Source organism: Penicillium chrysogenum (genome assembly GCF_028827035.1).
Source record: "Penicillium chrysogenum strain IBT 35668 chromosome Unknown utg000001l_segment0_segment0, whole genome shotgun sequence".
Lineage (NCBI taxonomy): Eukaryota > Fungi > Ascomycota > Eurotiomycetes > Eurotiales > Aspergillaceae > Penicillium > Penicillium chrysogenum.
In genome coordinates this window covers 6,279,934-6,300,547 of record NW_026622749.1, presented here as the reverse complement: position 1 = coordinate 6,300,547, position 20,614 = coordinate 6,279,934, and the positions used below count along the sequence as shown (strand labels likewise).

At 48.5% G+C, this 20,614-nt stretch overlaps 9 protein-coding genes across 9 annotated transcripts; 6 read left to right on the top strand and 3 right to left on the bottom strand.

The window, feature by feature from the left end:
* Window positions 1-12: 12 nt before the first annotated feature.
* Window positions 13-2,588, top strand: N7489_002504 (uncharacterized protein; the record flags this gene model as incomplete). The annotated part of the gene is made up of 17 exons (XM_056708259.1): window positions 13-111; window positions 163-296; window positions 351-454; window positions 503-606; window positions 663-759; window positions 808-870; window positions 917-1,004; window positions 1,051-1,181; window positions 1,229-1,335; window positions 1,394-1,419; window positions 1,473-1,514; window positions 1,568-1,717; window positions 1,794-1,895; window positions 1,953-1,976; window positions 2,044-2,193; window positions 2,252-2,339; window positions 2,403-2,588. 17 exons carry the CDS (start codon window positions 13-15, stop codon window positions 2,586-2,588), a joined length of 1,695 nt encoding a protein of 564 aa, XP_056572561.1.
* A 462-nt stretch (window positions 2,589-3,050) lies between these two features.
* N7489_002503 (uncharacterized protein) lies at window positions 3,051-4,253 on the bottom strand (the record flags this gene model as incomplete). Its single annotated transcript, XM_056708258.1, has 1 exon — window positions 3,051-4,253. One exon carries the CDS (start codon window positions 4,251-4,253, stop codon window positions 3,051-3,053), a length of 1,203 nt encoding a protein of 400 aa, XP_056572560.1.
* A 979-nt stretch (window positions 4,254-5,232) lies between these two features.
* On the top strand, window positions 5,233-6,970 carry sld2 (the record flags this gene model as incomplete). The annotated part of the gene is made up of 2 exons (XM_056708257.1): window positions 5,233-5,383; window positions 5,460-6,970. The coding sequence occupies 2 exons, from the start codon at window positions 5,233-5,235 to the stop codon at window positions 6,968-6,970; spliced, it is 1,662 nt and encodes a 553-aa protein (XP_056572559.1).
* Window positions 6,971-8,830: 1,860 nt separating this feature from the next.
* On the top strand, window positions 8,831-9,037 carry N7489_002501 (uncharacterized protein; the record flags this gene model as incomplete). The annotated part of the gene is made up of 1 exon (XM_056708256.1): window positions 8,831-9,037. The coding sequence occupies one exon, from the start codon at window positions 8,831-8,833 to the stop codon at window positions 9,035-9,037; it is 207 nt and encodes a 68-aa protein (XP_056572558.1).
* Window positions 9,038-10,189: 1,152 nt separating this feature from the next.
* On the top strand, window positions 10,190-10,401 carry N7489_002500 (uncharacterized protein; the record flags this gene model as incomplete). Its single annotated transcript, XM_056708255.1, is given in 2 exon segments — window positions 10,190-10,266; window positions 10,284-10,401. The coding sequence occupies 2 exon segments, from the start codon at window positions 10,190-10,192 to the stop codon at window positions 10,399-10,401; spliced, it is 195 nt and encodes a 64-aa protein (XP_056572557.1).
* Window positions 10,402-11,622: 1,221 nt separating this feature from the next.
* N7489_002499 (RING finger domain protein) lies at window positions 11,623-12,705 on the bottom strand (the record flags this gene model as incomplete). The annotated part of the gene is made up of 2 exons (XM_056708254.1): window positions 11,623-12,449; window positions 12,504-12,705. The coding sequence occupies 2 exons, from the start codon at window positions 12,703-12,705 to the stop codon at window positions 11,623-11,625; spliced, it is 1,029 nt and encodes a 342-aa protein (XP_056572556.1).
* Window positions 12,706-12,888: 183 nt separating this feature from the next.
* N7489_002498 (rRNA 2'-O-methyltransferase fibrillarin-like protein) lies at window positions 12,889-14,834 on the top strand (the record flags this gene model as incomplete). Its single annotated transcript, XM_056708253.1, has 4 exons — window positions 12,889-13,027; window positions 13,089-13,372; window positions 13,430-13,698; window positions 13,760-14,834. 4 exons carry the CDS (start codon window positions 12,889-12,891, stop codon window positions 14,832-14,834), a joined length of 1,767 nt encoding a protein of 588 aa, XP_056572555.1.
* Window positions 14,835-16,584: 1,750 nt separating this feature from the next.
* Window positions 16,585-16,855, top strand: N7489_002497 (uncharacterized protein; the record flags this gene model as incomplete). The annotated part of the gene is given in 2 exon segments (XM_056708252.1): window positions 16,585-16,687; window positions 16,701-16,855. 2 exon segments carry the CDS (start codon window positions 16,585-16,587, stop codon window positions 16,853-16,855), a joined length of 258 nt encoding a protein of 85 aa, XP_056572554.1.
* A 1,928-nt stretch (window positions 16,856-18,783) lies between these two features.
* Window positions 18,784-19,757, bottom strand: N7489_002496 (Fig1 domain-containing protein; the record flags this gene model as incomplete). The annotated part of the gene is made up of 4 exons (XM_056708251.1): window positions 18,784-19,162; window positions 19,213-19,540; window positions 19,598-19,666; window positions 19,727-19,757. 4 exons carry the CDS (start codon window positions 19,755-19,757, stop codon window positions 18,784-18,786), a joined length of 807 nt encoding a protein of 268 aa, XP_056572553.1.
* Window positions 19,758-20,614: the final 857 nt, after the last annotated feature.

Sequence of the window (20,614 nt, the reverse complement as noted above, 5' to 3'; positions counted from 1 at the left end):
CCTTCCGCCACAATGGAGAATACCGCTATTTCGAACAGTAACACTCAACAGCCCAAAAAAGAAAAAACAATGTCGAGAACCGACTCTATCGACATTGGGCAGGTAGCTTTTGTTCGTTATCCTTCCTCTATATCTGGTATCCGGCTAACCAGCTATACTTAGGAGCCTGGGAGCCCAGAAGACCCTTCCAAGTCCAATGAGACGGAGTTGAGCGCAGCCATAAGAGAAGCCGTGAACCACCGTCGATTGAACCCGAGGCAGATCCAGCTTACTGCAATTGCTGGATCAATTGGAGCGTCAGTCACCAGGCATACTTTCCATCAACCCGATGTCACACTGACAATCCGCAGCGCTTTGTTCGTAGGCATTGGATCTGGGGTAATGTCCGGGCCCCTTTGCCTATTTCTTGCGTTTATATTCTGGGCTACTATTGTCTTTTCTATTGCTCAATGCCGTGAGTGTATCGCTATCGACCGTGTAATGAGGTGCTGATAATGTCTAGAGGTCGAGGTTGTCACATTGTTTCCACTCGATGGGGCCTTCATTCGTCTAGCAGGTCGAATGGTTGATCCTGCGCTCGGGGTAGCAGTCGGTTACAACCATTTCGTTAGTACTGTATAACCAGGTATCTTCAGGAACTTATTGCTAACAATACGCTGAAGTTCGCGCAAACGTCTTTTGTCATATTCGAGGCCACGGTTATTAACACGCTTGTTGAATACTGGGGGTATAACCAATCGCCTGCCGTTCTGATCTCAAGTAGGCTTTTCCAACATGGATTGGTATTAAATTTACTGACAGCATCAGTCTCGCTCGTTCTTTATCTGGCAATCAACGTCTACCGAGCCGATCTCTTCGGAGAAGCTGAGTGTACGTCTTCCAGCGCCCCCTGATTATCTTCTAACTAACAATCTAGTCTGGCTCGCACTGGGCAAGGTATTACTGGCCACGGGTCTTATTGTATACACGATCGTGGTTATGCTCGGAGGAAACCCTTTGAATGAGTAAGTACACCCCTGCAATTACTAAGTTGAATCTAACACCATGCAGTCGATTTGGTTTCCGTTACTGGAAAGACCCCGGGCCGTGGGCTGGTGCTGATCCCTCAAATCGTTTAATGTCGTTCGTAAACGCCGTTAATGTGGCTGCATTTTGTATGGGCGGGCCAGAGTACATCTCAAGTAAGTTCATTCAGCCTTCCGAATATTTACCGGCTAATATCATGTAGTGATCGCTGGAGAGTCCAGAGATCCCCGTCGAACTGTGCCACGAGCATTCAACACTATCATGACTCGCCTTATTGTCTTTTTTATCGGTGGCTGTCTTTGCGTTGGGGTAAGTCAACGCCCTTCAACTCCAGCTTCTATCCTAGCTAGACTAACCCGCTATGCAGATTCTAGTTCCATACAATGATCAGATGTGAGACTCAATATTCAGGCCATGTCTACAGGATCACTAATTAGTTATTACAGTCTTACAAACGGATCGGACAGCTACGCCGGCGGATCCCCATAGTAAGTACGCTACGCAGAACACATATCCTCGAGAAGCTGGTCTAACATCACAGTGTGATTTCAATGCAACGTCTACAGATCCCAGTGTTGCCGTCCATCGTCAATGCCGCATTGCTTACGACAATTGTCTCCGCTGGAAATGCATATACATTCAACGCTTCGCGCAGTCTACACGCTCTTGCACTAGATGGACGGGCGCCCAAGTTCCTTAAACGATTGAACAAAAGGCGCGTATTCTATCTGTATCCCGAAACAAAGCATTTGCTTATAATTTAATAGAGGCGTGCCATACATGGCTGTTATCGTGGTCATGCTACTTTCTTGTCTTGCATATCTCGCTCTAGGCTCCAGCAGTGCCGAAGTCCTAAACTGGATTCTGAAGTAAATCCTCTTTCAAGCTGGTGGAATCTAACTTCGCTAACAGGTTTGCTCACCTAGTTTCTGCACTGCTGCTACTATGTTGTACGTATCCTTCGGCTCTCATGTCACCAAGTGATTATCACCCGATCGACTCTAACTACAGAGCCAGCAACTGGACCGTCATGTCTTTTACATGGATCCGATTCAACGCGGCCCTCAATGCTCAAGGCATTGATAGAAAGAGCTTTCTACCGAGGGTCTCAAGGTACCAGCCCTACGCAGGCTACTGGGCATTTTTCTGGGCGTTCATCTTCCTCTGGTACGTCAGTCTATCTCTACGTTGACCTTGAGGGACATCGAACACTAGTATACTAAAGCAATACACCTCGCGTCAGGGTCCAAGGATATGCTGTCTTCATCCACGGCAACTGGAAAGTATCAACATTCATCTTTAACTATGGGATCGTACGTGCAGTTTTCCGGAAAACGGTATCGTCAGAGCTAACAATTTTGATTTATTTGTTATAGATCGCTCTCACCAGTATAATCGGTATCAGTTGGAAGATATTCAAGCGCACCCCCTTCCACAAGAGCAAGGACGTTGACTTGTTTTCGGGGTTAGACTTCTTCGACGCTCTGACGGAGCACTACCGGCAAGAGCGCGAGGCTGTCCCAGTAACTGTGAAGGATAAGATTATGGCGAAGGTTTTCTAGCTCGTGGCTTTTGATCTATTTAAATATCTGGATTTTGTTGGTTGCGAATAGGGATCAATGAGCTTGGTCCTCGATTTGGTTAGTTTGTTTATTCTGCTATTTTTGGGTATTCATTTAGTGAATCGAGACTCGTATAGGGCTTTTTAGACAGTATAGCGTCCCTTACTAGAGAAAATGATTTGTCTCGTAAAAGTATCGACATACTCCGCTAGAAATCTGGTTCGTGCAGGTACACTATGCATATATATACTTAAACGTCGTCAGTGGAAACCTGATTCTAGGTAAGCTCACCGCGTATGATCAAGGCTCCAGACTAGGAGGGAGTGATTGGGATTCCAAGGTCATCTTAAACTAAGCCTTTATTAGCATTTGACAAGCCCTGTTTCCAATGGAACTTAAGCCTAGACAAATGTCATTAATGCATGGTATTCGCTTCAACGCTCATAGTAATTATAGCAATAGCTAGATCACAAGCACATGTTCATCCAGAGATGTAAACATTCCCCACCAATCCCCATCATGACGTGGCGACTCCCATAAGTCCACCAACGCTGCACGAACCAACAACACGCAGTTAAAGCGCAAATATTTGTATATAGAATCAAGTCTCTCCAATACAAAGGCCTGCTGATCTTGCAAGAATGTGTGGGCGCCCATGATGTACAAAGGAAATATTATACAGTTGTGGGCCTTAGAAAGAGGCGAGATATTTCTGATGCATTCTACGCATGATTGCACATGCTGTTGTACCAAAGAGTGTCTCGGTGGAAGGCCACAAATTGCTCGGTAGAGGTAGACGAGGGCACTATGTTGAAAAGCACGTGTGAAGGAGTCGGCCTGCATCCTTCGTTCAAGCGTCGATTCATGCGCAGTGTAGGTACTGGGGTTTTCGAGATGGTCAAAGTCGAGGATCTGGTATGACGGCTGTAGACACCGCTCAAATCCTCGCACCACTTCCATCGAAAGTGTCTCTGGGTCTCCCCTGATTTGCTGGCGATATAAAGACATTTCTGACATGATTCTAAATACCGATGCCAGTGTTGTGCCGTTGTAAGTTTCTTGGTCCCACCACACTGTCCCGTGCTCTATCTGTGTCCAGATTTCAGCGGGAAAGCAGGGAGGTCGATCGTCTAGCAGAGCCTTCGTCAGGTCTGTGGACGCGAATTCCGATAGCAGCATAGTGATGTCCTTTTGGCCGATTTTTATAAGAGCCGAGAAGCCTCCGAGATGATCGACAATCGCTTGGACGCCCACGTGGTGACTTGCAGTTGATGCAGATTGACGATCACATTCAATAAAGCCGTCTAAAAAATAGAGCAGAAAGACTGCGACCAGCAGAGGCGAAAGTGATGTATGATTGGGATTATTTCGAAGCTGCTCCCTGACTGAAGCCAGACAGCTCATTCTTTTATCAAACGGTGCGCTCACCGTGCTACTTCCAGCCTCGTCCCGCAGTGTGCGATGAGCCTCAGCCAATTCACACACGGCCAGTAGTACCGGTTGACATTCCATGGCTAGAGGTATGGGTGGTGGGCAAGGATGAGCCGAAGTGGTGAAAAGAGGCCATACGGCGAACTGAAAGTACTCAAGGGCCTTGAGATCTCCAGCCGCCAAGTTATTATCTTTTAAGTGTATATTGAGGCTCATAATTGGGAACTCAGACATGGTCGAGCTCTGTGTTTTTGATGGTGTCTTTTTCCACCTGATCAAAAGCTTGTCATAACAGCATTTTGCCCCAGATGAAATACATCTCTGGCATAATGGCTTCCCAAGATCGCATTTCACCCGGCGTTGTTTGCAGGGCCAGCACGAGCCTTGAACCGTACGTTCACGCTTGGGGGGGCATGGTTGTACAATTGTCATTGCGGTAAAATATGAAGGAGATAAGACAAAAATGGGAGTGAATTCCTGTTGGGAGCCCAGGTGGGAAGGTCTTGGCCAAGATAACCGAGAAAGCGGAGATGCGAAGATATGATAAGGACTGCCCAGATGCGGGGAGACATGATTACGTCATGTGTTTACACCACATGGAACTGCACCATGTTATCGGAAACATTAATCAAGGACTGAAGGAGAAAAAAGGTGCTTCTTTTTGATTGGGTCATGTATTCGTTAGTGCAGCGGCCATACTTCTCAGGTATATTTTCATTTCACAGTATGCCGTGAAGCCGGTCCTGAAAGTTCAAATATAACCGCGACAACACGGCGAGTCGAACGGCGATTGACACGTGACATCCACATCCACAGTATAACATCGCAATGATATACAACATACATAAAAAGCTCGTACCCTAGAACTATAACTGAGCTCGCGTGATGAAAAAAAAAATTGGTAGCTTCTCTTTGATTATGCGTGTCATCCTTAGTGCAGGGGCCATGCTAATCTTCTCTGTATATTTTCAGTTGACCATATGCCCCGAAGGGCGAAAGACACACCCTTCAAGTTCAATATAACCCCACTTTTGGGCAGAAACTTACCGCCTCCCCATTTGGGCTTGGTGACTTAGTGGTTGGTAACATCAGACCGCCTACTTAATTTGGTCTAATTTTTCGTTATTTAGTTCGCGTCACGCGACGCGCATCGATCGATTTACGGCCAGACTGCTCTTCTTCCAAGTTGGCCCGTAACACGTACAATGCCACAATGGCCGACAACGTTCTTAATTCCAGTGCCGAGATTGGCGCTCAAGCTATCAACGTTCGCGCCGAATTGAAAACATGGGAGAAAGCCTTCGCGTCGGCCAATGGGGGCCGCAAAGCCGGACGCGATGATATCAAACAAAACGCGGATATCGGTAGGTCAAGATTTCGGGCCGCATGATACTTGGAAGGATATAAAGTACTAATTCAAAATGTTGTTCAATGCACTAGCGGCTAAATACAAGGAGTACAGTCGCCTCAAGGCCCTTGAAGCATCCCTAAGCCGACGCGAGAACAGCCGACAAGAGCCGTATGACAGTCACTCGAAGAAGCGGAAACATGCATCTCCCCCTGATCAGGATAGTGCATATCTTCAAGTCACACCCCGTAAATCATCTAGAGGACTCTTTGCGACTCCATCCAACAATCGCACCAAACACCACCCTGCACAACTTGATCCGTATGACTCGCCGTCAACTCTTCGGAGACTATTTAGTCCCAGTACACATCGGCAAGGGCTCCCAGCACCGTCACCACTCAAGGCCGCAATTGGGCCTACGCCTCAGCGTGATGGAAAGACATTGGGCCTGTTCGACATGCTTTCTGAATCTGGTGGGAGTGGTGGAACACCATCCGCTACGAGGCAGAGTAATAACCTAGCTGCCACGTTTCGAACACCCTCGAAACGAAGACCTGTGGACACGATCCCTGAGGTCCCGGAAGTAGAGGCTCAGCAGGAGACGCCCAGGCTTGCACGAACCCCCGCGTCTGAGACCAAACAGTTCTATCTCGCAAATCTATTCGCGACACCGACCACGATGCGTTATGCCGCTATGGTGGAAGCGGACGATAATTCAGATGAACAGACGACGAATTCGCTAAATCTGGCGCCTGAAATCTCAGCCCAAGAAGCGCAGTCTGGGACACCATCTTTCCTCCGTCGCTTCAACTCTGGTCGATATCCTCCACCTAGCGAAAAGCATGATGGTCCTGGACTCAGTCCTATTGTTTCACGCAAGCCGCAAAGGTTTGCCAGCAAGGGGCTAACGCATTTGGTCCAAGGACTACGGGACATGGAAGAGGATCGTATGGAAGAAGACTGGGAGATCATGCGCGAGATGGAGGAGGAGGCAGAGGCGGAAGAAGCGGCCAAGGTCCAGGTTGAGGATAGTCAAGGACCGGACGTGAACCGGAAATACAAGAAGAAGGGACAGAAGCGAACGACGCGAAGAGTGATCATGAGACCAGTTATTCATCAGCCGAAGCCCAAACCAAAGGCTGCTCCTGCGATGAATGAGGACCCGAAACATGAGGATGATGTTACAGCAGTTCCGGAAACGCAACAGCAACCTGCTGCTAATGACGGCTGGGACGATGTCCCGAGTGACATTGAGCGGGCAGATGAGGCCGCTTCCCTTCATACCATGTCAGAGCCTGAGCTTGATACCGAGGCCGAGTTTGAGCCGGACTCGGATGATGATCCCGAATTTGGAGAACAGCCAAAACCTGTTGCAAGACCGAAGACTTTCTCGGAGAGAATAAAGGAAGCTGTTTCATCCTCTGCTGCGAAACAACAGGAACAAGAACCTATGGGCAAACCTCCGAAGAAGCCTTCCGAGACTGCCGAAGCAAAGAAACCTCGTGCCCGGAAGGTCAATCCCCAAGCTCATGCGAACTATCGGTCATTAAGCATCAACAGAGGAGGTTCCTCACGGGGTAGAGGGCGTTTTCGCCGAAAGTAAGAACCGGGCAGCCCTGCTTTGGTTTTCATGAAGTGACGACTGCATCCATACATTTTTATTTAGCATACATAGCATCTTCCATTTCAGATACATTATCATAGCATATCGACACTCTCGGTCTCTCTATCCTGCCTGTCCAGACCCAAGAACTCTCTCGTAACCACTGAAATTGGTCCTGAAACTGTACACCTAGTACCTGTTCAATTAGCAGATACTACCAACGAAAAATGTCGCTGGCGTTGAACAAGTATAAATCCAGCTCTAAGTTTGAAGGCGCCTGCAGCGATCCCCAGATCATTTTCAGCAATTCCGCTATTGGAGCCATATCTGTCTGAGGATAGAGTGAGGGAGAGAAAGTGAATGCCCTTGATCAACTCTCTCTCTCAAGTCAGATGCTAACCACATGATTTTAGTTATCTGCCTTACTTGGATTCCAAGCTGTTTGATATTTCTGCCCCAGGCAATGAAGCTGGCGGCTCCTTCCTACTTCATTGTTGCCCAGGCGCGGTTGCCATTTTCGTAAACTTCTTAAACTCATCAAAGCTAGACTCTTACCTCTTCTGTTCCTCTACACTCATTCTAGACTCTATTCCTGCTGTTTCTTCCGTCAGTTCCTTTCTTAAGAGAAATCAATGTGGAAATGGCCATGCTCTGGTAAGACGAAGAAGAGGACAGGATCGTGCACCTGTCACTTTCCGCTCCAGGTTGGTTTCTCCATTGTCTTTCTCGTTCCACAGCATCAACCAACTGCCTGGTGAATCTTTCGGGCGTTTGATACTGACTATTGGTCATAGCCTGCGTCAGCCTTGGCAATGCGCCCCGCAATACTATATATATACATATATAGATAGATATATAAACGCCCTTATCCTCGTGAGATCGCTCCTCCTGGAAAGACCTTTGCTTTGTGATGAATTGGCGCTGACTAGATCGATTTAGTTGCGTTTTGCCGCTGCCTACGGGAGGCCAGACCCGATTTATCAATATTCTACCGTGACGCAGCTTTTGTGTTTCTCAGAAAGCCGGTTGCCTCTGAAACGCCTGCTACATCTATATATAGGATCTAAGCACAGGAGGAGAAGAGTCCCCTCCTCATGCAGATCACTCCATAAAGGCTAAAATCCTGCCAGGCCAATGGCGCTTCACAGTGAAGACCAACACCAGAGACGAAGTCTACGGATTCAAAGCGTGCTGGGTTGTGTGTGGCAATTTCCAGGACAAAATGACGGAGAAACGTACGTCGCTGAGTGCATGATCAAAATCGTCTTCACACTGATCGCGGCGTATGGCCTAAGATGATAGAGTCAGGTAAGTGATGAACCCATTTGAAGATCGAAGACCGGGCTGGCTAATTCTCTGAAAGTGGCCAAAGGTGGTCTTGCAGAAAGTCCTCCAATGGGAGAAAGCCCAGGAGAACCCATGACACTCCCTGCTGGCTGGAGTTCGAGGACTGTCGACTATAGCCAGGCTGAATGGCGAACCTCCGCAATTCAGAAGATTATCTGCATTGACCGATTATATCAATGGTTCAATTTGGTTTCAAGGGCAGTTCGAACAGGCTGTCCAAGTCCTCAGGAGCGGTCTTCAGAACGGATGGGGTGAACATTCGCTTCGCCGACATTAACTCGGTTGGAACAGGGTATAGCAAGACACAGACGTTACTATGGTATCTCGCAGTGTCACGTTGCCCTTAAAGCGGTGGTAGAATTGAAGGTTGCTATCCGGCAGCGCCTGATGTGAAGAGGCCGATCGTCTTTTACTCGGCGGGGATGGCGGAACAAAAGCCGACAGTGCCGAACGCTTCGTTGGACGCTTTGCCCTTTGATATATACAAACTGGTTTGAGCTGCGACTTCAAGTCATGTCTCGACTCTTGCCACACATACAAGCGGACAGCTTTGACATCGAATTTTTACCCGGCGCCATGTTATCCCAGAATGGAGGCGGCATTGCGTTCACACACAACATCAAAGAGCATGAGGTTCCCCGAATGGGATCCTCGATCGGAATTGAAGGAGACAAAAACGCCCGCCAGCTCCTAGAACGCTCGCATTGGTCGGTCGTATGAGAGGCTGTTTGTTTATCCTCATATACGTCCAAGAGCTCCCAAAGGACGTGTCTGTAGGACCTGATCCTACGTCAATCCCGTGAAGCTGTACCCTAATACTTTTACTATTTACATTCGTCCTCGACTGTCTAATGCATCTGAGACTTCGGCAGGAAGATGTATTGACTCGTGACTCCAATCAGCCTGGGTAAGTTTAAATTTGCTCGACTGCTCGTCAGTTGTATGCCTCGGCCATCCTCACACTGATACAACTCAAGGGCCGCGAGTTCCTATACCCAATGGCGTTGATGATAAAACCTGGATGGCTACCTTCAAAACTATAACAGGTCGACCGGGGAATTAACGAGGGCTTTGGGAAGTACTGATCCACTTGCTTCGTTAGCCACATCGGCATTTTGGCCAGTCAAAGCAACCTTCGGCGCAAGATCGCACAACCTCTGCGGGATATGCAGAAGATGCGTTGTTAAGAAGGCTTCATCAGCACATAGAAGAACGCTATCTTCCTGAAGCAGTTCCAGTCCCCTAGCACGACAAGCAGAACTGACCTTGCCATTGAACACGATAAGGTGCACGAGGCCGCTTTTTTCGCTTATGCCGTTGCTTCACGCGGAGGTGGCTACCATAGTAAGCAAGTCAACAGAAGGGCTTTGCTGAAGCACCAATTCTCCGGAATCCAAAGAAACAAATGCGTTGGAACAGTGGTAATCCCAGCCCATATCCTCGTCGTGCTATTATGCGCTAACAGACCATAATAGCCAAGCCGGGGGACCAATGTCGCCTACGTCGAGTGGTAGCTAAGACACGAGTCCACGAAGCGATGGAGCATTTCATCAATCGGGCAACTGCGACAGTGAAATTGACTCCACCTAGCCCTGCTGAAACCGACCCGATGTTATGATCTCAAATCCCAAAAGGTTTCGAATAAACTCCTCGGAGCCAAAACACGGTTGGGGATTGGATTAAAGCACATGGAGATAACAAATCCAGCAGCGGTGGCAGGTACCACCCCGAAACCATGAAGACTTCCGGTGACAATCCTACCCATCGAGTCAGCCTTGCTTTTTGATGCCAAACGAGAGCTAGCTGAGCCACGATAGTGTGCTTTGCCACATCGGCCCGGAATTCCAAAGCAACGGATCTGATTGGAAAGAAATGGCACTCCTACAACTTCCACGTCCACCACTGGCCACGTCTCTCATCACACCTCGCCTTACAGTGTACACAGAATGGTCAGATCCACTCACAGCGCCCCCAGAAGCTCAGATAAGGTCGATGAACCAGCAGCTGAGTCTATCCTTGAGACTCCTGCTGGCTATGTCAATGAACCAGCTGTTGAGACTATCCACGAGTCTCCTGCTCTGTGACCCATCGGAACTTCGATGGCGGTGACATCTCAATGAGATTCTTCGCACCGGCACCTGGCATCCTAGACGAGAAGCTAAAGCAACTATTCTCCCTCGAACTGGCATTTCTCTAGCGTGACAAGTACCAGCAGTACCTAATCCTGTACTAAAACGGCGGGTTTACGCTCCCTAAAGTATGTTTAACTTTCCAACAAGGCCCCGGCCCCGGCGGCCCCCGGCTTGGACGAGGCTTTCGAAGAAGCGACCTGAGAAGAATATGGCTGACAATTTAGGGCTGTGTTCCCAAATTTTAATCCCAGCCACCAAGCCAGAACCTTGGGGTAGCAGAGGGGCCGCCAACGCCAGAAGTTCTCGAAGCAGAATCCAAGCCAGGAGTTCCCTTCAATGCGAAAGTAGATGGCTTTTTTTGTGGGAAGATGGGAGGAGATGGCTCAACCACTAGTGCCTTCGTTGGGATCAAGAGGTCATAGAGAAGAGTGCATGAGCCTGCCCATCTCCACTCCCACGCCTGCTTGCCTGCTCGCCTCGAGGTAATTCCTACACCACAAAGCCAGGATGACCGAGCGGCAGCGCCAAGCCAACTTCACCAAGCCGGCAGCGAGGAAAAAACACTCCGCGAATTCGTAGGCGCCTATAAAAGCATCATGGAAAACCTGGACCGCATAGAGCCAGACATCGACGATTTAAAGCGGCTACACGAACGTATGTCTACTTACCGCCAACTCCAACTTCGAGAGGCCGCCCTGACGGACAAAACTGAAGACGTTGCTGCTGCCACACGCATTACAATCTCTGAGGAGCTCAGCGACCTGCCCGACATTCAAGACCGAGCTATCAAACGCTGGAAATAGCTACCTACCTGTAGGTACCTACCTAGGTACTCTATAAAGATATATCGGGGAAGAAGATTGGTGGAACCAGACTTAATTTAACCGTGATAGGACTGGACTAGCGTGTTTGTCTAACTAGATTGGGGCTAGTCTTTTTCTTTTCTGCCTGTTGGCCTGCATAAAGGCACGGCGTGCGGATCTACAGTACTTCAGACTTCGAACTTGAGCACAGCGAAAGAGAGATTGGAAAGAGGAAAATATTCTTCCCAAATGCAACCACGACTCCAAATCTTATAATCTATAAATTATAACATGCGATTACCAGAGATTGATTGTCTCCCTATACAATCATTAAAGCTGTAGATGTAACACCTGTATGCCAAGCGGATATCTAATATGGATTATATCGCTGTTGAGCTTGTTGCAGCCGCCTGGAGCGATCAATGTTCTCCTGAGACCTGGACCTGTATGGTCTTCGGGACCTCTGTGGTCTACCGCGAGTGTGTACAGGAGTAGATCTACGACCCAAGTCATCAGAGTCCCTATAGCTTCCGTGGGATGTACTCCGCGGAGTATTCGAGTACTGCACATGACGGTCCCAGTCCTCCAAAGAATTATAAGGACTCCTCAACCACGCCTGTAACTCATGGAGGAACAGACACGCATTCTCGCGTCCGATGAAATCACGCAACAGATCCTCCGCCTGCCCAGCACTGCCTTTGAGATCAACAGTGCGCAAGATGGCAATGACATATTCCAGCAGAAACTCGGCATTGTTTGCCCTGCGATTCTCCAGCCGTTGGGGCCCAGGGCGCGAGACCTGGTGAGATGTCCGCTCTATGTCCTCCGGTTCCGGGTTCAGGAAAGAGAAGACTCGTAGTTCACGGCGGATCCACTTCCGAGCGCGCGAGACGAGCCCCTCGTCACGAGCAAAGAGCTCTGGTGTCAGTTCTCGGTACTGAGATAACCGATTGGATCCGACTCGCATCGAGTATGTTTGGTTGCGATAGACATTGCGCCGGCGCTCGAGCGGGTCGTCTGGCTGTGGTGGCGGCAAGGGTGGAGGACGTCGCCCTCGTGGGCCGTAACGATTACCGGGGCGCAATCGAGCAGAGGCTGGAGCTGCGGGAATTGCTGCGCTCGGGGGCGGGAGCTTGTATAGCTTCGGGCCTTGTGTGGCGTTGAGATCATATTGCACCGCTGTCAACTCGATTTTACCTATTGTCTTGTCAGCCAGATCTAGTCAGAAGTATGTGTCTAGTGGATACTGACATAGTGGACATTTCGGTTGCTGCTCAATCCAACTGACAAGGCAGAGGAAGTCGAAGTTCGTATGGTGGCATGGCTGTGCCACACACGGCTCGGCGATAGTGTCTAAGCAAATAACACAAGGATTTGCCGCCTCTTTCTCCTCATCAGCTACCTCTTTAAGAGTCCGCTGGAGGATTTCCTGTCGCAATTCGACATCATCCATACAGGCGACATGCCAGGGGTGGGTTGCAGGAGTTTAGTTCCCAGTCAGTCACATTTGTCACGTTTATCGCGTTCGGGCGGCAAAACCAATTTCTCGGGAGAGCTGTCACCCTGCTTTGCGACTTCCAACTCTCTTTCTTTCCCAGTCATGCGCTAGCATCATATCTCTCTTTTACCTGATAGAATGCGGTCTGCTAAGGCAGTCGTTTCAGAGAAACTTGCACGCCTCGGTTCTCCCAATATGTCTTACAGCGCAGGCGGGATTCGCCCGCATACCATCACCTCACTACGGCGCTGGTCAGTAGTGAACAAGGAGTTGCCAGGTTGGATCTCATTGCTGTCTATTCCTCTGCCATGATTCTGACCACTTTTTTCCGTTTTCAGCTGTTTCTTCAATCCGCGCAATTCACGTCTACGATTTCGACAACACCTGTGAGCATATCCAACCTACGATGGTCCGACACTCACTAACCTCCGCGCTTCCAGTATTCCTAAGTCCCCTACCAAACCCACAATTATGGCATGGCTCCTCAATCGGCTTCCTTCAAACGAACGACTGTTTCGCAACTGGAGGATGGTGGCATGACCCCAACATTCTCTCCGCCACAGGAAAAGGCATGGAGATAGAAGAGCCTCGCAAATGGGAAGGCTGGTGGAATGAGCAAATTGTGTGCCTTCTATCGCATATTATATATTCCGGGAGTTTCAGCTGACTTCTTTCAAAGCTTGGTCTAGTTAGGAATAGCATGGAGCAGAAAGATGCGCTCACGGTGTTGCTGACCGGTCGAAGTGAGGCCGGCTTTGCAGAGATTATCAAGCGCATGGCCGCTAGTCAAAATCTTGAGTTTGACCTTATTGGTCTCAAGCCCGAAGTTGGTCCGAACGGCCAACGGTTCGCGTCCACAATGAACTTCAAACAGAACTTCCTTGAGGACCTTGTTTTCACTTACGAGCAGGCTGCTGAAATTCGCGTTTACGAGGATCGTGTGAGACAGTAAGTCCTTTGGAAACCGATTTGCTAAATTTGAGCATACCAGGTATTGACCTTCTGCTAGTTTGAAAGGGTTCCGAGACTTCTTCGAGAATGTGAACAGAGACCTTCAAAGTGGAACCTCTACCGCACGGATGCCCATCCTTGCTGAAGTCATCCAGGTAACTGAGGGCTGCACATATCTTGACCCAGTAACTGAGACTGCCGAGGTGCAGCGTATGGTCAATGCCCATAACCTCGCACTGCGAAACCCTGCCTTGAACTTAACCAAGAGCCACTGTGGACGCATGTACATCAAGCGCGTCGTCTTCTACACTGGATACCTGGTTTCTCCGCAGGTTTCAAACGACATGATGCAGAATTTGCTGGCTCCGATGCTTCCCCCAGGGCTTGCTGAATCAAATGACCTGAAGTACATGGCTAACAGCATTCTAATCACCCCACGCCCAGCACCCCGTTCAGTCCTGGACAAGGTTGGAGGCCTGGGCAAGAAACTAAAGTGGCAGGTTACCGGAACTGGAACCCTGGACAACAAGATATGGGCAGCCCGTGTGGCGCCTATCCCAGCCACGGAAGCATATTACACTGAGAACCCACTGCCAATTGTAGTACTGGCTGTGCGCAAAGGTGCTCGTCTGATTGATGCAGGGCAGATCCAAAACTGGCATCCCATTCCGGCTGACAGGGCCATGACCTTTGACACTGTGGTCGGCGAGAAAGTTGTCCTGCGAGTTGAAGACAGCGGAGAACACCGTCAAGGAGAGCGACCCTTGAACAGGAGTCAAAAGAGACGCTTCCAGCAGGAGGATGAGAATATCGTCTGGCCACCCGGCTCAAACGCCGATGCCCCATCTCCTGGCCGCGGCAACTACCAATCCTCTCAGCGCGGTGGCGGTGAAGGACGTCGTCAATATGATGATAGTCCACGGGGAAGGGGAGCTCATCGTGGTCGTGGCCGAGGTAGCGGACGCGGACGCGGTAACAACAACCGAGGCCGTGGCCGAGGTCGTGGTCGAGGTGAATACTATCAGTACAGGTCGCTGGATGACCATAGCAATGGATACGATGGGCAGTATGACGGCAAGAATGGCCACAATGGTGGAGGTTCAGGCAGAGGGGGTTACTCCATGGATTATTGATATTCAACCTGTATTCGGAATCACCAAAGCCACGGATTCGGAAGGCTTATCTATGGGCTGGCCTCCAGCATCTGTAACTTTACGAGATTTTATCATGTCCAAGTTCGGCTTGCATCAATGGATTGGCGCACGGAGCCTCACCTTTTTTATCCACGCTTATTGGTCATATAGGACCATCTAACGAACATCTTGTAGTGGATATTCACGCTCTACTCAGAATTTAGCCCAGTGTTGCAATCAGGAGTCATCTGGAAATGAACTCTAACCACGCTACATATTATGTCCGGCACATAGATATATGCATAGCTCTAACCAGATTTCTTATGCGAATGATGTACGGAAGTGCAAAGTGTGCTGATCCCAGGAGCACTGATGTAGCTATAGTTGGTAATGTTTGCTTTGCATTCATTGTCACCTTACATATCAGGCCTTCATTTCAAGCCAGTACATAAAGAGACTTGCTTCCATGGAAAATTGACCCTCTCTCCTTCATCTCCTCTCTACGAATCTCATGAAACATTCTTTCCCTTTCTTGCTCTATGCATTCACTCCCCACATATGTCGATGTGTCAGTGTGACAGAGTTCCTCAGTGGACGAGGACAGCAACGAGCGCCCCATTCAACTTGCGGGACACATTGATGAGAACAAGTCTTTGGCCCACTTTCTTGCAGTCAGCCTTGCCATTGATAACACCTTACAATGTCCAAAACCATGGTAAATGAGCAACCGAGCAGCTTCTGAGCCATGTTTAGGTGTGGATAGAGGACTGACTTGAGACTACTGCAGAGGCTTGATACATATACCATCTCAGATAAATGCCACGGACGACTCAAATCCAACCCCGCATATTTCAGGATGGATCTGAAGAGCTGAAAATGACGACCCCAATCTTTCGTCTATAAATTTATGGATTTCGTTGCCCGCAAATACCCATCGTCAATCCTGGCGAGTAACGCTAGAGAAGCTGATCCAGATCTGCCTGGATGACAATGAATGAGGACGATAACCCCCGAGGCCGGCAGACGCATTGACGAAGGCATTGTCGAATATGGAACTTCGAACAGATGAAGCATTGAAGTGATTGAACGGCTGGAAACTGGTTGGAAATGACGATTTGGAAAGCTGCATTTTTCTCTATGAGTTTCACCATGGAAACCGGACGGGCTAATGACCTCTAAGGATGTTTCTGATGCTCAGCTTGCGGTGGATGAGAAGATTCTTGACATCTTCAGCGAGATCATCTCTTGCTTTGCATGCTCCGGGAAATGGAAACTCGGCTCCCTCTACATCCATGAATCAACAAGGGGAACTTAGATGTTCTACTCTGACGCATGAATACATTATGGCTCTCCTGGCGTCTACCTGATCTGCTTCACACAGACCAATGATCAACAGCTTCAGGTGCCAGATGACCATCTGGTCTCTACCACTGATCAGGACTATGAGGTTTCCAGTGCACTGTACGCTGGATCAAGTGCGAAGAGTGTTTCTGGGCGCTGTGTCGACCATGCTAAAGGGACACGACCAGAAGTAGTCCAAAAGTTCGTTTGGTTCTGGCCCAAGTCCAAGTCCCCAAAGTCCTCTAGATCCCAGCAAGCAGCTAGTGAAGAGCGAGGTATTGTTGTCGCTCGATAGGGTCTGCCTAATCCAATACCTGCCTCCCGATGGGACTAAGAAGAGTTCTTTTGTGAAGACTGTCAGCTATGAATTCGAGCAAGTCGACAGGAACTACCGATGCTCGATATCAACATGGAATCGACCCAGCTCCACGCTCGTCCTTCTTCGGAGTTGATGAAAATTGACCGTACTGTGTCCGCCAGCCGAGAAGCACTACTGGGCGACGGAGCTCGAAGTCTGTTGCACAGTATGGGTCGTTCGCAAGATCCGTCACATGATTGAGGCTGCGCCAGGCAACTTGACGCCAGTGGCATACACCGATCACATCGCGACGATCAACCTCGCTACCTCTCTGTCATCTGCGTCCCCGGATCGACCTTTTGTCTGCATTTGTATCATTTGACACCTTCCGTGGGCCAGACAACGCAGCATGCATTCGGATCGAGGTGCACTTGGTTGGATACAACCTATATAATTAAGGAAGCTCCTCCCACTACTCTCGCTCCTGTCTTTTCTGTCTATCTCAACAAACCTTCCAGAACCAGTGAATCTGACAGAGAAGCTATAGCTAGTTAAAGCGGTAAGTGATCTCTGATATCTTAATAACCTTCTTGCCTACCATGAAGAGGCTAACCCTAAGACTATAGAAAAGTGGCTCCATATGTACACAATGCAGCTTAAAGAGAGGCGTGTGCACCTGGAGACGAGTGAATTATCAGCTTAGAGTGATACAAACAACCACCAGGCATATCTCACAACGATGCCGTCCTCCAATATCACCCAGAAGGGCAATCCCTATGAACGTCCAAGGCTTGAAAAATCGTGCCAATGAGCTACTGTCTAAACTGAGACCCTTCGAGCGGAAGCTATCCAACGTTCACATCCGAAATCCCGATCCTTACGTTGATGGTTCTGGTCAATCTGTAGTATCATGTCGAGTTATAAGCTTAGCTCCCAGGCAACTGGAGCGAGATCACAGACGCATCATATTCGGTCCCCATAGCATCCACGCTATCGCATGACACTGCCGCCGGACATTCTACCCGACAATCTTCACCTAGCGCAGCTATGGCTCCTTGGTCTTAAGATGATCTAGGACAACAACATGCGTGCTAAGGTTCATGAGATGGTGCAATCAGGGTAGAATGATTTCGATGGATCGCAGAGAATAAACGCCAAAAACAAGTTGAGGAGGAGATGTCAGATCTGTTATGATTAGTATGCTCTTTGTTTGCCTCGCTAACCGAGAAGAGTCGGGTTTTGCACCGCTTGCATTATCTCGGTTTGATTAAGCTCTCAGTGAGCTCGCCAGATCTTTCTTTCTTTCTTTCTTTCTTTCTTTCTTTCTTTCTTCCCCGTCTTTAGTATCTTGAATTGAAGCACTCTCTTGCTTTGGCTTGTAGATCTGGCTCGTCACAGGAGAAGCTGCCTGGGCATGAGGGAGAGAGGTTTACCTTGATACATTAACAGGCAAAGAATCAGACCAAGCCTCTGTACCTGTGTACATGATGGTAGGGAGATAAGAGTAGCCAGGTTCTTAGCATTCGAAATCAAGTCAAAATATCTCTAAAAGCCATTGATTGTCCTGGATATCATATAGGCACATAGCTATCTACCTAGATGTAGTTATACTCGGTAACATGCACAAGCTGAACGGATTTTTGATCTTAAAAAGTTATGTACGGAAGAGAGCGAGTAATGAAGACTTGACTTTGATATCATTTTTGACATTTGTGTCATAAGGACTAACTAGTATTTGCAGTTATGCGTGAAGCAAAAGAGGAACAAAGCATGGGAATAAACAAGAGGCTATGGTATACATGACTCGATCAAACAAACGCCATGTGCTGAACATAAAACAGAATTCCACTCAAATCAAAAAAAAAAAAAAAAAAAAGGAACAACGCCAGCAAAAAGGATCTGTACAAAATGTGACTCGATGGCATGCATTCATTCTATCCTGGTAGATTGGTAGAGGTGCGCCAAATGTGAATTTCCGAGATGAAACAACAATGATGTTTGTCAAATCCCAAGAATAGAAAGCATGCGAGAATCCATATCCTCAAACGTGTTCGTAAAAGTCAACTGTCCAGGTCCCAAATTCCCGGGGAAATCAAAATATCCCAAGTGCCATGTGTTCCGTTCCCATCCATTCCGTGAAATTGTGAGCCAGTGTCGTGTGCTCGTAGATATTATTCATTTCCCATTTGTGTCGTCCCGTTATAAGGGTAAGTATGTCGTAGGCGAAGAAGAGGTAGGTGTAAACAAGTCGCGTAAAAAAAAAGGGGCAAAGAGGGCAAGTGTTGCTTCGGCATTGAGGATCAATTGTGATTATTCGTCGTCGGTCATTTTGGTGATCAGACGTATACTCAAGATCATAAACAGCAAACCAACAGTGACTATAACTAGTAGGACAAAGCCAAACCAGCCAAGCACCATTGCAGAAGCGCCGACGCCACTTTTTACACTTCCATTGCCCATGTCTTGGGCTATTGTGCTGGCAGCGACCGACGCTGTGTGCTGCCAGAGAACGGACACGAGAACGAACACCGAGGCGACAAAAATGAGGGCTAGCGCAGCCTGGGAAACGGCCCGTGAGGGGAAAGGCTTGACTTCATGATCGGATCCATCTTCGTTGAGCTCCTCGTGCCAGCCAGGGAATGTCGCCAGAAGGATGAAACAGAAGAATGCGAGAATGACAGCAACAATACTGTACGAGTGTTAGCGTTGTCTAGAAATAACAAAGGGAAGGTTACTCACAGGAGATACGGGAATACCACGGCGTCTTTGAACGTGGAGGCAACCCAGATCAGGTTCATTGGATCTTGATCCACAGTGACAATCTCAGCCAGTGCCGTCGCATTGGCGTTGCAAATGAAAGAACCTTTATCAGGCTGAACACAGATACCAAAGTACCCCACACGGACTTCCATCTCTGCGCCGCCGACGATGTGGGAGATCGGACTCGCCACATCTGGTTGGACTTGTGCGAGATCCATAATGGGGTTATACCTTTCATAGTATAGAGAGATAAGGAAGATGTCAGGGATCTGTGGGGATGAGGAAGAGCAGCCGGCCAACAGAAGTGCTGCAATATATTAGTAACATTCCAAGAGAGAGGGTGATGAGAAAGACAGGCACTCACATAATAGGATAATAGCAACTGCTACGATAATCATCAACACGTGGTGGTACCCGACCACTGGAACGAACCCTGTATGAAGAATTAGCGACAATGGCATTGTATAATTTCCGCTGGTATGTGGTCACTTACGGGCCCATCTTTGGGCAAAGGGAACAGCCATTGTGTTCAACTATGACCACCTCGGGGTCGAACTCCTGCACTTTTTGTTGACTCGCTTCTCGGTCTCCGAGAAGGAGTTGCCTGAACTGAATGCAATCACACAACTCAATTGGACACCAGTGGCGCACTTGTTGCTTGTTCGTGTGATTGGGACGACGGGTGAATCGAAATCGAGATCGTTGGAATGGAATGTAGATGAAGAATGTGGATGGTAGGATAAAGACCGGATCGTTCAGGACGTATTCAATACTCGGAATATTTCGAAAGATATTCAAAATATTTGATGATATTGTGGAATCCGGCTCGCACCTAGAGTGGATTATCCAGATGGGTCAGAGATATGATGACTTGACGCCTGTAGTACAGGTGGGAAGTATATGAAAGACAGGGAATGTGTAGAAGGAATGGAACAGAAAGAAGGGATTTCAGCTGGCACAAAACTCAACGTCAAGCTAATCGACAGATTCTCCGAATCTCTCTGGAGGCTGGGGATGAGGCAAGAGTATACGAAATCTAGGAGGCTGGGCCAACCGCTCTTGTTTACTATCCCGCTTCCCCGGTAACCATGTCAGACCGCCTTCTACGTGGGTAATTCTGCCCCCTCACACGGGAAAGTCTGGACCGCATTAGTCCCGATATGGACTAGTGCAGATCTCGATAACCTTCGCCCCACTGCGATAAGCCACGCGATTCACCCAGCCTCTTAGATATTGGGCCGTTTACACGACCTCGATGTACAATCTACGGATCAGGCACGTTTCAATGTTTCAGACTTTTCATGCTATGATTCCCAAATCCTAACCAACGCTATGTCAAACAATAACCCCAATTAAGAAAAAGTATTAACACCACAGGTTA